This window comes from Blennius ocellaris (assembly GCF_963422515.1).
Source record: "Blennius ocellaris genome assembly, chromosome: 3".
NCBI lineage: Eukaryota > Metazoa > Chordata > Actinopteri > Blenniiformes > Blenniidae > Blennius > Blennius ocellaris.
In genome coordinates, this window is record NC_137652.1 from 30,314,750 (window position 1) to 30,328,199 (window position 13,450).

The following is a 13,450-nucleotide window of genomic DNA, read 5'->3' on the forward strand; positions in this document are numbered from 1 at the left end:
GGGGTATCATGGTGTATTAACATGTTATTGGTGGATCTCATGGTGTATTAACATGTTATTGGTGGGGTCTCATGGTGTATTAACATGTTATTAGTGGGATCTCGTGGTGTATTAACATGTTATTGGTGGGGTCTCATGGTGTATTAACATGTTATTGGTGGGATCTCATGGTGTATTAACATGTTATTGGTGGGGTCTCATGGTGTATTAACATGTTATTAGTGGGATCTCATGGTGTATTAACATGTTATTGGTGGGGTCTCATGGTGTATTAACATGTTATTGGTGGATCTCATGGTGTATTAGCATGTTATTGGTGGATCTCATGGTGTATTAACATGTTATTGGTGGGGCTCATGGTGTATTAACATGTTATTGGTGGATAACATGTTATCCACCAATAACATGTTATTGGTGGATCTCATGGTGTATTTTGGTTAGTGTTGGCTCCTAATGTTGGCTCCTAATGTATCCATGTATTGTTAGTAGGGGGCTCCTGGTGTATCAACATGTTATTGGTGGGGTCTCATGGTGTATTAACATGTTATTGGTGGGGCTCATGGTGTATTAACATGTTATTGGTGGATCTCATGGTGTATTTTGGTTAGTGTTGGCTCCTAATGTTGGCTCCTAATGTATTCATGTATTGTTAGTAGGGGGCTCCTGGTGAATCAACATGTTATTGGTGGGGTCTCATGGTGTATTAACATGTTATTGGTGGGGCTCATGGTGTATTAACATGTTATTGGTGGATCTCATGGTGTATTTTGGTTAGTGTTGGCTCCTAATGTTGGCTCCTAATGTATTCATGTATTGTTAGTAGGGGGCTCCTGGTGTATTAACATGTTATTGGTGGGGCTCATGGTGTATTAACATGTTATTGGTGGATCTCATGGTGTATTTTGGTTAGTGTTGGCTCCTAATGTTGGCTCCTAATGTATTCATGTATTGTTAGTAGGGGGCTCCTGGTGTATCAACATGTTATTAGTGAAGGAATTAAAAACACCAAAACCTAAACTTCTTCCATCGAAGTATTTTGACAGAAAATTATACCATTCGAGGCCTTGCATTTCCGCCACCCGCCGCCAGGCGACGCCAACCAGCCGCTTCAGATCCGATATAAAAGAAAGCTCCTTTCAGAAAATCAACCACCATATTTGGCGGCCGCGGGCGGGCCGTTACCTTCGCGGTGCATTGTGGGACACGGAGTTCTTTCAGACCTGACTGCGGGTTTCAAACCACTGCGTCGGCATCGTGAATGGACTTCAAGTCCCATGAGCGGAGCGAGCGGAGGGGCTGCGCGCCTGACTGGAACGTAGAGGTGACCTCCGCCTGTCCAGCTCTGAGGAACAGTCCGAAAGACGCCTCGTCTGAGCAGCTCCGCTCCCTCCGCATCGCTCCGTCTCCCAGCAGCTCCTCTCGGAACACCAACGATGGTAAGACGCTCCGCCGTGTCTCGTGCCCGCTCCGGAGTGCTGCTTTCCCGGGCTGGAGAAAGATGCGCGAGCGGTTGACTTTGAGGAAAGCGCGGCGTCATCCTTGCTAAAGTGATGCTAAAGTATATCCGCGTTTATTGAAAGGAATGTGCTTGGTGCTTGAATTGGGAGGAGTGTATTACCAGGAGGAACCGGGAGGAGTGTATTACCAGGACGAGTGATGGAGGAGCAGGCCTTGTCTTCTAATCCTCCATCACATGAAGCGGCTGCAGAAACGTTGATATTTAACCCTTAATGTGCCTGGACTGCAACTCTCACCCTGCATTTTAACGATGTTCTGAAGATGTGTACTAATAATCTGCCTGCAGTTACGTTTCTCTGGTTTTTCTCACTGAGGTTTGATGCTTCTTCTCCAGAGAAACTCAGATTTTACAGCTGCGTCACGGATCCTCTGAATAAAACATTAGAAGCTGCAGCTCCTGCCACTGACACGTTAAAGTTTGTTTCCTGTTTGGGGTCCTGTGGACAAATTACAGGCTACAATCTTCCTGCTTCATAAATGTAGATGTTTGACATTGTCTGAATCATTCAGTTCAAGCCTTCACACAAGATTCTTCCTTCCTGTTCTCTTTACTCTGTTCGTTCCTGTGCTGAGCAGCGCTGTGAAGGATTTCGGTCCTCTCCTGTGAGAAGGTCCTCGCGACCCTCTGAGGGGAGGGAAGGTCATTCCTTCCAGCCTGGGCAGCGTCCTCAGAGGACGGCGCCACCTGTTATAGCCGTCCTCTAAGGGCAGCGTCCTCAGAGGACGGCTCCACCTGTTATATGTCGTCCAACCTGCTTCCTGTTGGATGGTTGTGGGTGGTTGTAACCGCCCCCTTGTTTCTGTCCTGCAGGCTGAACCGCTCCGCGTTGTGGTGACTGGCGCCGCCGGCCAGATCGCCTACTCTCTGCTGTACAGCATCGCCAAGGGGGATGTGTTCGGGAAGGATCAGGTGCGTGGTTATATAACCTGCAGCCCCCCCATGCAGTGACATCACCATGAATAATGCAGCCACTTCAGGGCTGGACTCCTCACCGTCATGTGACAGGAAGTGGAATGACAGAAAGAGGTCATTGTAACAGCAAAACCACAATACCAGATGCCATTTCAGAAAGCATCCCGGTAAGAGGATCAGCTGTGATTCCCTGCACAGCTGGTTCACCGTGGAGAACATCTGATCCAAATCTAAAAGTAGCACAGTGATGAAGGTCTCAGTGACATCAGCTTCATCACACGTCCCATAATGCCTCATTGTGTTTTAGCGTGTGGCAGTAAGTAATGTGAGGAAGCTACTCCTGGTTAATTGTTGTGTGAATGCTGAGGACAGAACCTGCCAGTGAGGAGCGGAGTCTCTTCATACCTGCTCACTCTGTGTCCTCTTGTCCCCCCCTCAGCCTATCGTCCTGATCCTGCTGGACATCCCCCCCATGCTGCCGGTGCTGGATGGGGTGGTCATGGAGCTGCAGGACTGCGCCCTCCCCCTGCTGAAGGGTGAGCCCATTATGGCCCAACACCCTCACTATGACAGACTCTTCTCTCTTTCTTTTTTAAGGATCATCTGTTCAGGAAGACATCTCAGGACTTACCAGCTGTTTAGTGTGTCTCTGTATTTTCTAGATGACAAATAACGATCTTAACAAATACAGCCCAAACAACATATCGTGAATAGGAAATGCTCATCCTTCTCCAAATATCTCCATTTTAAAGGTTTGATCACTGATTAGCTTCAGGCTGAAGGAATTTCTTTATGGTTATATATAGTTATAGCTGTGGTGTGATAAGCGCCGCCCACTGAAACGTCTCACATTGTTCTGGGTGTTTAATGAGCAGCTTGTCAACCTGGGATGGTAAAAATAGAACAAAATGTCCTCGACATTTATTGTCTGTGGTTCCACATCTGGCCTGGTTCTGCATTCGGTCCACACGCAGGAAGAAGCAGGGGGGGGAGGGTCTGACATGAGGCCTCTGATTGGCTGTCCTTCAGGCAGATCTTAGCCAATCCGAGCAGCGGTGGAACAACAAGGATCCGTGGCTGAAGTCCGGGACGATAACAGAAAGTTAATCTTATCGTCAGGATCGATCACAGCAGGCTGATGGTCTCCTCATGTGAGATCAAATATTAACAGCTCACAGAAATTGGACCTGGCAGGGAGGGGCTTCGGGGGTCGAGGGTCGGCGGCGGGACTGGAACCTGTGAGAGTGAATTGAACCACTGTCATGTCTGGAATGTCCCTCCTTTCTCCTTATCTTATACTTTCACTGAAGCCCATGGATGACGTCACGGTTCAGTGAAGGCGTTGGAAGGCTTCCTAAAGGCGTCAGTGAAAGGGTTCAGGTTGGTGTGGCAGTCCACTGCACTTCACTGAGTGACGTCATGATGATGCCACACAAGTTAGTGACCTTGGTGGTTTCTGAAAATGGACTACAAAAAGCACATTGGGGTTTTAGATGATTTCAAGTTGTTCCAGCAGATTATTGCTTTGGTCACTTACATGATTCTTTTTCCACCATCGTCATTTTCCGTAAATGTTCTGATGAGCGGCTCCCTTTAAATGTTGTCGCCGCAAGGAATTGTGGGGCAGCATGGCTCGCCTCCTTTGTGAAAGTGTGCATCAATGCTATCCTCGGCTAAAGGAAGCATCGATGCTATCCTAGGCTAAAGGAGGTTCTAAAGGAAGCATCAATGCTATCCTAGGCTAAAGGAAGCATCAATGCTATCCTCGGCTAAAGGAAGCATCAATGCTATCCTAGGCTAAAGGAAGCATCAATGCTATCCTAGGCTAAAGGAGGTTCTAAAGGAAGCATCAATGCTATCCTAGGCTAAAGGAGGTTCTAAAGGAAGCATCAATGCTATCCTAAGCTAAAGGAGGCGCTAAAGGAAACATCAATGCTATCCTAGGCTAAAGGAGGCGCTAAAGGAAGCATCAATGCTATCCTAGGATAAAGGAGGCTCTAAAGGAAGCATCAATGCTATCCTAGGCTAAAGGAGGTTCTAAAGGAAGCATCAATGCTATCCTAAGCTAAAGGAGGCGCTAAAGGAAACATCAATGCTATCCTAGGCTAAAGGAGGCGCTAAAGGAAGCATCAATGCTATCCTAGGCTAAAGGAGGCGCTAAAGGAAGCATCAATGCTATCCTAGGCTAAAGGAAGCATCAATGCTATCCTCGGCTAAAGGAAGCATCAATGCTATCCTAGGCTAAAGGAAGCATCAATGCTATCCTAGGCTAAAGGAGGTTCTAAAGGAAGCATCAATGCTATCCTAAGCTAAAGGAGGCGCTAAAGGAAACATCAATGCTATCCTAGGCTAAAGGAGGCGCTAAAGGAAGCATCAATGCTATCCTAGGATAAAGGAGGCTCTAAAGGAAGCATCAATGCTATCCTAGGCTAAAGGAGGTTCTAAAGGAAGCATCAATGCTATCCTAAGCTAAAGGAGGCGCTAAAGGAAACATCAATGCTATCCTAGGCTAAAGGAGGCGCTAAAGGAAGCATCAATGCTATCCTAGGCTAAAGGAGGCGCTAAAGGAAGCATCAATGCTATCCTAGGCTAAAGGAGGCTCTAAAGGAAGCATCAATGCTATCCTAGGCTAAAGGAGGCTCTAAAGGAAGCATCAATGCTATCCTAGGCTAAAGGAGGCTCTAAAGGAAGCATCAATGCTATCCTAAGCTAAAGGAGGCGCTAAAGGAAGCATCAATGCTATCCTAGGATAAAGGAGGCTCTAAAGGAAGCATCAATGCTATCCTAGGCTAAAGGAGGCTCTAAAGGAAGCATCAATGCTATCCTAGGCTAAAGGAGGCTCTAAAGGAAGCGTCAATGCTATCCTAGGCTAAAGGAGGCTCTAAAGGAAGCATCAATGCTATCCTAGGCTAAAGGAGGTTCTAAAGGAAGCATCAATGCTATCCTAAGCTAAAGGAGGCGCTAAAGGAAGCATCAATGCTATCCTAGGCTAAAGGAGGCTCTAAAGGAAGCATCAATGCTATCCTAGGCTAAAGGAGGCTCTAAAGGAAGCATCAATGCTATCCTAGGCTAAAGGAGGCTCTAAAGGAAGCATCAATGCTATCCTAAGCTAAAGGAGGCGCTAAAGGAAGCATCGATGCTATCCTTGGCTAAAGGAGGCTCTAAAGGAAGCATCAATGCTATCCTAGGCTAAAGGAGGCTCTAAAGTAAGCATCAATGCTATCCTAGGCTAAAGGAGGCTCTAAAGGAAGCATCAATGCTATCCTAGGCTAAAGGAGGCTCTAAAGGAAGCGTCAATGCTATCCTAGGCTAAAGGAGGCTCTAAAGGAAGCATCAATGCTATCCTAGGCTAAAGGAGGCTCTAAAGGAAGCGTCAGTGCTATCCTAGGCTAAAGGAGGCTCTAAAGGAAGCGTCAATGCTATCCTAGGCTAAAGGAGGCTCTAAAGGAAGCGTCAATGCTATCCTAGGCTAAAGGAGGCTCTAAAGGAAGCATCAATGCTATCCTAGGCTAAAGGAGGTTCTAAAGGAAGCATCAATGCTATCCTAAGCTAAAGGAGGCGCTAAAGGAAGCATCAATGCTATCCTAGGCTAAAGGAGGCTCTAAAGGAAGCATCAATGCTATCCTAGGCTAAAGGAGGCTCTAAAGGAAGCATCAATGCTATCCTAGGCTAAAGGAGGCTCTAAAGGAAGCATCAATGCTATCCTAAGCTAAAGGAGGCGCTAAAGGAAGCATCGATGCTATCCTTGGCTAAAGGAGGCTCTAAAGGAAGCATCAATGCTATCCTAGGCTAAAGGAGGCTCTAAAGTAAGCATCAATGCTATCCTAGGCTAAAGGAGGCTCTAAAGGAAGCATCAATGCTATCCTAGGCTAAAGGAGGCTCTAAAGGAAGCGTCAATGCTATCCTAGGCTAAAGGAGGCTCTAAAGGAAGCATCAATGCTATCCTAGGCTAAAGGAGGCTCTAAAGGAAGCGTCAGTGCTATCCTAGGCTAAAGGAGGCTCTAAAGGAAGCGTCAATGCTATCCTAGGCTAAAGGAGGCTCTAAAGGAAGCATCAATGCTATCCTAGGCTAAAGGAGGCTCTAAAGGAAGCAAGGAGCCTCCTTTCCTTTGCTTCTTGAGAATCCAGACAGTCCTTATCAGGGCTGCTGCACAAAACACTTCCGGGTTCAGTAAGAGTCATGGAGGAGGAGACAGGAGGGACATGTTGGACGTGTCCCATGTGTTTTGGACTCGTCAGTAGAACCTAATCGTACCAAGTATCTTGATCCCATGAACATTCCTGTCCTTTTAATGAGCTTCTTGTTTCAAAACAAAGAACACAAATACTTCATAATTGATCTTAAAGCCTGTAAATCTTTAATGTAAACAAACCACTGAGATCAGATTACTTGTTTTTCAGTCTGGTTCACGTTGAACGTTGTTCAAATAATCTTCTGGAATGAATCCTGGATCTTCTCTCTTGAACAAATCACATTCAAAGCACAAAGTTCTGAAGCCTCATTTATCATCAGTGTGTAGAAAAGGATGTAAGTTCTGTCTTGATTGAAATCTAGAATGTGTGTAAGTACATACACATGTGTACGTTGGTCATACACATCAGTAAAGCCACGCTCACAAGCGGCTGTACTTGTAGAACCATGGCTGACATGTGTTGGTGTGTAGGAGGTGAGGAGCCTCGTACTGATGTGGAGCATCAGGCACAGCGGAGCAATGTTTGGTCTCCGGAGTCCTCTCCTGTTAGCGTGACTCGCTGCCTCCTGAGCCAGTGAGCACACAACGCTCTGACTCCGGGAGTCTTTACATTTTAAACGGGCTTTAAATCACAATTCATGTTAAGTGAATTCTGCCCAACATTTCACTGACCCAGGATGAATGTAAACAGTAGCAGTGGTGCGTTCAGGCGCTCGTTAAACTGTGGGACACCCGACTCCCGGCTTTGCAGGGCTCACAGCAACTTTTCTGCTTTTTCAGAATGATTGACATGAAGGATTCAAAGTGTGTCTGTAACGGTGAGAAGACATGATTTCAATATGACATTAGCCGGGGAGAACTTCCAAATTCCAGCCAATGCTAGAAAGCTTGTTTCTGCGCTGCTGGTAATGTTTGGACTGACGTGTGGTCATCGGCAGGGTTCAGCTTTCTTCTGTGCAGATAAAGTGAAGCTGCAGGTTGCAAGACCCCAGATGCGTCAGGTGGAGGTTTAAAGATGGACGGTGTTGAAGAAGACCACCACACTAACATGTGCCCCCCCCCCCCCCCCCCACAGAGGTCATCCCCACTGACAAGGTGGAGGTGGGCTTCAAGGACATCGACGCCGCTATCCTGGTGGGCTCTATGCCCCGCAAGGAGGGCATGGAGAGGAAGGACCTGCTGAAGGCCAACGTGGCCATCTTCAAGACCCAGGGAGCCGCCCTGGACAAGTTCGCCAAGAAGACCGTCAAGGTGAACACACACACACACACACACACACACACACACACACACACACACACACACACACACACACACACTGACAGTCTTGGGTCTTGCTCCTCTAAACTTCTCACTCCAGAGGATCTCTGGAGGAAACAAACACTGACATCTTTCCAGAAGTTTCACTCCTCAATGCTTCACATTCAAGTCGACCTGGAGGAGGAACACTTCTATTCTGCACTCGTTTCTTTCAGTTCCAACGTGTTTCCTCTGTGTTGACTTGTTTATTCGTCAGTGTTGTTGTTGATGTGTTCTAAGGTGTTTCCTCTGTGTTGACTTGTTTATTCGTCAGTGTTGTTGTTGACGTGTTCTAAGGTGTTTCCTCTGTGTTGACTTGTTTATTCGTCAGTGTTGTTGATGTGTTCTAAGGTGTTTCCTCTGTGTTGACTTGTTTATTCGTCAGTGTTGTTGTTGATGTGTTCTAAGGTGTTTCCTCTGTGTTGACTTGTTTATTCGTCAGTGTTGTTGTTGATGTGTTCTAAGGTATTTCCTCTGTGTTGACTTGTTTATTCGTCAGTGTTGTTGTTGATGTGTTCTAAGGTGTTTCCTCTGTGTTGACTTGTTTATTCGTCAGTGTTGTTGTTGATGTGTTCTAAGGTGTTTCCTCTGTGTTGACTTGTTTATTCGTCAGTGTTGTTGTTGATGTGTTCTAAGGTGTTTCCTCTGTGTTGACTTGTTTATTCGTCAGTGTTGTTGTTGATGTGTTCTAAGGTGTTTCCTCTGTGTTGACTTGTTTATTCGTCAGTGTTGTTGTTGATGTGTTCTAAGGTGTTTCCTCTGTGTTGACTTGTTTATACGTCAGTGTTGTTGTTGATGTGTTCTAAGGTGTTTCCTCTGTGTTGACTTGTTTATTCGTCAGTGTTGTTGTTGATGTGTTCTAAGGTGTTTCCTCTGTGTTGACTTGTTTATTCGTCAGTGTTGTTGTTGATGTGTTCTAAGGTGTTTCCTCTGTGTTGACTTGTTTATTCATCAGTGTTGTTGTTGATGTGTTCTAAGGTGTTTCCTCTGTGTTGACTTGTTTATACGTCAGTGTTGTTGTTGATGTGTTGTTTCCTCCCGGCAGGTTGTGGTCGTAGGGAATCCGGCCAACACCAACTGTTTGATCGCCTCCAAGTCCGCTCCCTCCATCCCGAAGGAGAACTTCTCCTGCCTGACCCGCCTGGACCACAACCGAGCCTGCTCCCAGGTACAGTCCCAGACCGCCACGGGGGGGGGGCGGGGTTCCTCCTGACCCTCCTGGGGATGTGGTGATGAGGTTGTGATGGTGTGCAGGTGGCCATGCGCTGCGGCGTGTCCTCGGACAGCGTGAAGAACGTGATCATCTGGGGGAACCACTCGTCCACCCAGTACCCTGACGTGCACCACGCCACGGTCAACCTGCAGGGCAGCGAGACCGGCGCCTACGAGGCGGTGAAGAACGACGCCTGGCTGCAGGGAGACTTCATCTCCGTGAGCTGCGCCGCCGTCACACTCTGCTTTACTCTGATTACAACCAAACTGATGTCCGCGCCGCAGCGTCATGGCGGTGCTGCACCTTTACCTTTGGGATGGCTTGTGCTGTTAAAGCAACATACTGTTACTCCATTACTTTGAGCTTAAAGCCCCTCGTCACCTTGACTTTTCACAGGAATACGTCAAAGTAATAAACAAATAAAGACTTCCACTTTAGGCCCCGCCCCCAGTCTCCGCGTGACCAATCAGTGGAAGCCACACAGTCACTTGACTGAACACAACAGTGAGGAGAAACTAAAAGTTCAGCTCCTTCTGTCTGATGACTGCTCGTTTCTCTGCTGCTAAAGAACCGTCCTGTAGTAATGTTCCTTCAGACTGACGACACGTTGCTCAACACGCTTCCACGTGCCTGAAACCGGCTCTTATACCATCAGTTATAAAACCTACTTTAAAATCTCAAGACACAATGTGGGAGCTTGAAAAAAGACATACAAAAGAGAGAAAAAGAATTACTGTATTTTCCAGACTATTCAGCACATCTCAATATAAGCCGTACCTGCAAAATGTAAAAATAAAAAAAAGTACATGTATACAGACTGCTTCACAACAAGCTGCAGGCGTTTTACTGCGGGAACACTGTGTGTGTGTGTGTGTGTGTGTGTGTGTGTGTGTGTGTGTGTGTGTGTGTGTGTGTGTGTGTGTGTGTGTGTGTGTGTGTGTGTGTGTGTGTGTGTGTGTGTGTGTGTGTGTGTGTGTGTGTGTGTGTGTGTGTCATTATCACAGAGGGTTTTTGCCTCTGTTGATAAAGTTTCTCTAGTTTCTTTTGCTGGTTGTGATTGTGAGAAGGTTTGCTCAGCCAGGGCGCCCAGCTTTACGTGATGCACCTGAACACATCACCCAGCTGCTGGAGCTCAGGACCAGCAAAGCAGCACAAGACGCGCTTACGAAGAGCAGAAATGTCACTTTTAGGGCACGTTGTGGAGAAGCAGAGGCTCAAAACACATGTTCTACATGTGGAAGTAGAATCTGGCGGTATGAAACCCGTAAATCCGTAAAAATGCATAAATTCACCATGTAATTTTTTAAGTCACAGGGTTCAAAGCGTGTGAAAAAAGTAGCAGCTTACAGTCCAGAAATTACAGTAAGAACCAAACTCTTTCAGCCTAACTTTCCTTAGTGTGTCTTAAATATTACCAAGTGAAAGGAGGATTGTTTAATTTAATCTGGATTTGTACGTTCTGAGTTCAGAACGTTAGCAAGGTTAACAACAGCAGTTGACCAGGATTCGATCCACACGTCTCCACACGTCACGTCTCCACACGTCACGTCTCCACACGTCACGTCTCCACACGTCACGTCTCCACACGTCACGTCTCCACACGTCACGTCTCCACATGTCACACGTCACGTCTCCACACGTCACGTCACGTCTCCACACGTCACGTCTCCACATGTCACGTCTCCACACGTCACGTCACGTCACGTCTCCACACGTCCCGTCTCCACACGTCACGTCTCCACACGTCACGTCACGTCACGTCTCCACACGTCACGTCACGTCTCCACACGTCACGTCACGTCTCCACACGTCACGTCTCCACACGTCACGTCTCCACACGTCACGTCACGTCTCCACACGTCACGTCTCCACACGTCACGTCACGTCACGTCTCCACACGTCACGTCACGTCTCCACACGTCACGTCTCCACACGTCACGTCTCCACACGTCACGTCTCCACACGTCACGTCACGTCTCCACACGTCACGTCTCCACACGTCACGTCTCCACACGTCACGTCTCCACACGTCACGTCACGTCTCCACACGTCACGTCTCCACACGTCACGTCTCCACACGTCACGTCTCCACACGTCACACGTCACGTCTCCACACGTCACGTCTCCACACGTCACGTCTCCACACGTCACGTCTCCACACGTCACACGTCACGTCTCCACACGTCACACGTCACGTCTCCACACGTCACGTCACGTCTCCACACGTCACGTCTCCACACGTCACACGTCACGTCTCCACACGTCACGTCTCCACACGTCACACGTCACGTCTCCACGCGTCACGTCACGTCTCCACACGTCACGTCTCCACACGTCACGTCACGTCTCCACACGTCACGTCTCCACACGTCCCGTCTCCACACGTCCCGTCTCCACACGTCACGTCTCCACACGTCCCGTCTCCACACGTCACGTCACCACACGTCACGTCTCCACACGTCACGTCACGTCTCCACACGTCACGTCTCCACACGTCACGTCACGTCTCCACACGTCACGTCCCGTCTCCACACGTCACGTCTCCACACGTCACGTCCCGTCTCCACACGTAACGTCCCGTCTCCACACGTCACGTCTCCACACGTCCCGTCTCCACACGTCACGTCACCACACGTCACGTCTCCACACGTCACGTCACGTCTCCACACGTCACGTCTCCACACGTCACGTCCCGTCTCCACACGTCACGTCTCCACACGTCACGTCACCACACGTCACGTCTCCACACGTCACGTCTCCACACGTCACGTCACGTCACCACACGTCACGTCTCCACACGTCCCGTCTCCACACGTCACGTCACCACACGTCACGTCTCCACACGTCACGTCTCCACACGTCACGTCACGTCTCCACACGTCACGTCTCCACACGTCACGTCTCCACACGTCCCGTCTCCACACGTCACGTCTCCACACGTTACGTCACGTCTCCACACGTCACGTCTCCACACGTCACGTCACCACACGTCACGTCTCCACACGTCACGTCTCCACACGTCATGTCTCGCCCTGCAGACGGTGCAGCAGCGCGGCGCCGCCGTCATCAAGGCCAGGAAGCTGTCCAGCGCCATGTCTGCCGCCAAGGCCATCTGCGACCACATGAGGGACATCTGGTTTGGCACCAAGGAGGTCAGTGTCTGTGTGGAACCCTCACCTGTCTGTCCCCTGAAGACAGTGGAGGAGGTGTCCTGAAGCTCACTGCTGTACCCCTCCTCGCCTGCAGGGGGAGTTCATCTCCATGGGTGTGTATGCTGCTGGAAACTCCTACGGCATCCCGGAGGACCTCATCTACTCCTTCCCCATCCAGATCAAGGTGATTCTCACACACACACACACACACACACACACACACGTGGCAGTGTTGGCTCTCTGCCAGCTTTCTGTCCCGCCATCAGAGTCCTTCCAGCAAAGCAGTCTGATGTATTTCCTGTGTCGTCAATGACAGAACAAGACCTGGAAAATGGTGGATGGACTTCCCATCAACACTTTTTCCCGTGCCAAGATGGACGCCACAGCGGCGGAGCTGGTGGAGGAGCGCGACACCGCCATGGACTTCCTGTCCCAGTGACTGTCGCCCCCTGCTGGGCAATACGTAGACCCCCTGAAACCTGTCTGCTCCTCCCGGCTGTGAAGACCAGCCTCACTGCTCCCTGTGTGTGTGTGTGTGTGTGTGTGTGTGTGTGTGTGTGTGTGTGTGTGTGTGTGTGTGTGTGTGTGTGTGTGTGTGTGTGTGTGTGTGTGTGTGTGTGTGTGTGTGTGTGTGTGTGTGTGTGTGTGTGTGTGTGTGTGTGTGTGTGTGTGTGTGTGTGTGTGTGTGTGTGTGTGTGTGTGTGTGTGTGTGTGTGTGTGTGTGTGTGTCCACTCAAAGACACCAGGAGAAGGTCTGTGTCTAGTCGATGATAATCTTCAGTAGCTGTTCTGGTTTCATACCAATAAAACAAAGAACCTGACCAAAACGTCTCTGTGTCTCTCGCTCGCTCGCTCTCTCGCTCTCTTGCTCTCTCTAATCTGCCTCAGTCTCAATCCCAGGTCCAGTGGACTGAGTGTTTAGGTTTCAGGTAGTGCCCAGTTGAACCGTCCTGCAGCTCCTTCAGCTTCCATGGTAGAGTTGTTGGTTGTCATGGAGACGTTTGAAAAGCTTCCAAGCAAAGAGGAGAGATTCACTTCGACTATGGTGTCAAACGATCTCATTAAAAAGTGATTGCACAGTGATGGACTGGCTGTGATACCTGATGTCATCTCACTGCACGGTTACACTTTTTATGTTCTAGGTCATGATTTGATGCCATAT

At 48.7% G+C, this 13,450-nt stretch overlaps 1 protein-coding gene across 1 annotated transcript; it reads left to right on the forward strand.

The window, feature by feature from the left end:
- Nucleotides 1-1,283: 1,283 nt before the first annotated feature.
- On the forward strand, nt 1,284-13,115 carry LOC308149095 (malate dehydrogenase, cytoplasmic-like). The gene is made up of 9 exons (XM_080520739.1): nt 1,284-1,436; nt 2,330-2,428; nt 2,871-2,967; nt 7,700-7,875; nt 8,969-9,091; nt 9,178-9,354; nt 12,175-12,288; nt 12,383-12,472; nt 12,605-13,115. Exons 1-9 carry the CDS (start codon nt 1,434-1,436, stop codon nt 12,725-12,727), a joined length of 1,002 nt encoding a protein of 333 aa, XP_080376865.1. The 5' UTR covers nt 1,284-1,433; the 3' UTR covers nt 12,728-13,115.
- The last annotated feature ends 335 nt before the right edge of the window (nt 13,116-13,450 follow it).

Bases quoted from the DNA above. Each gene is read 5' to 3' on its own strand.
- LOC308149095 (XM_080520739.1), top strand. The intron at 2,968-7,699 runs GTGAGCCCATTA...CCCCCCCCACAG, and splicing joins CGCCCTCCCCCTGCTGAAGG to AGGTCATCCCCACTGACAAG. The intron at 12,473-12,604 runs GTGATTCTCACA...CGTCAATGACAG, and splicing joins CCTTCCCCATCCAGATCAAG to AACAAGACCTGGAAAATGGT.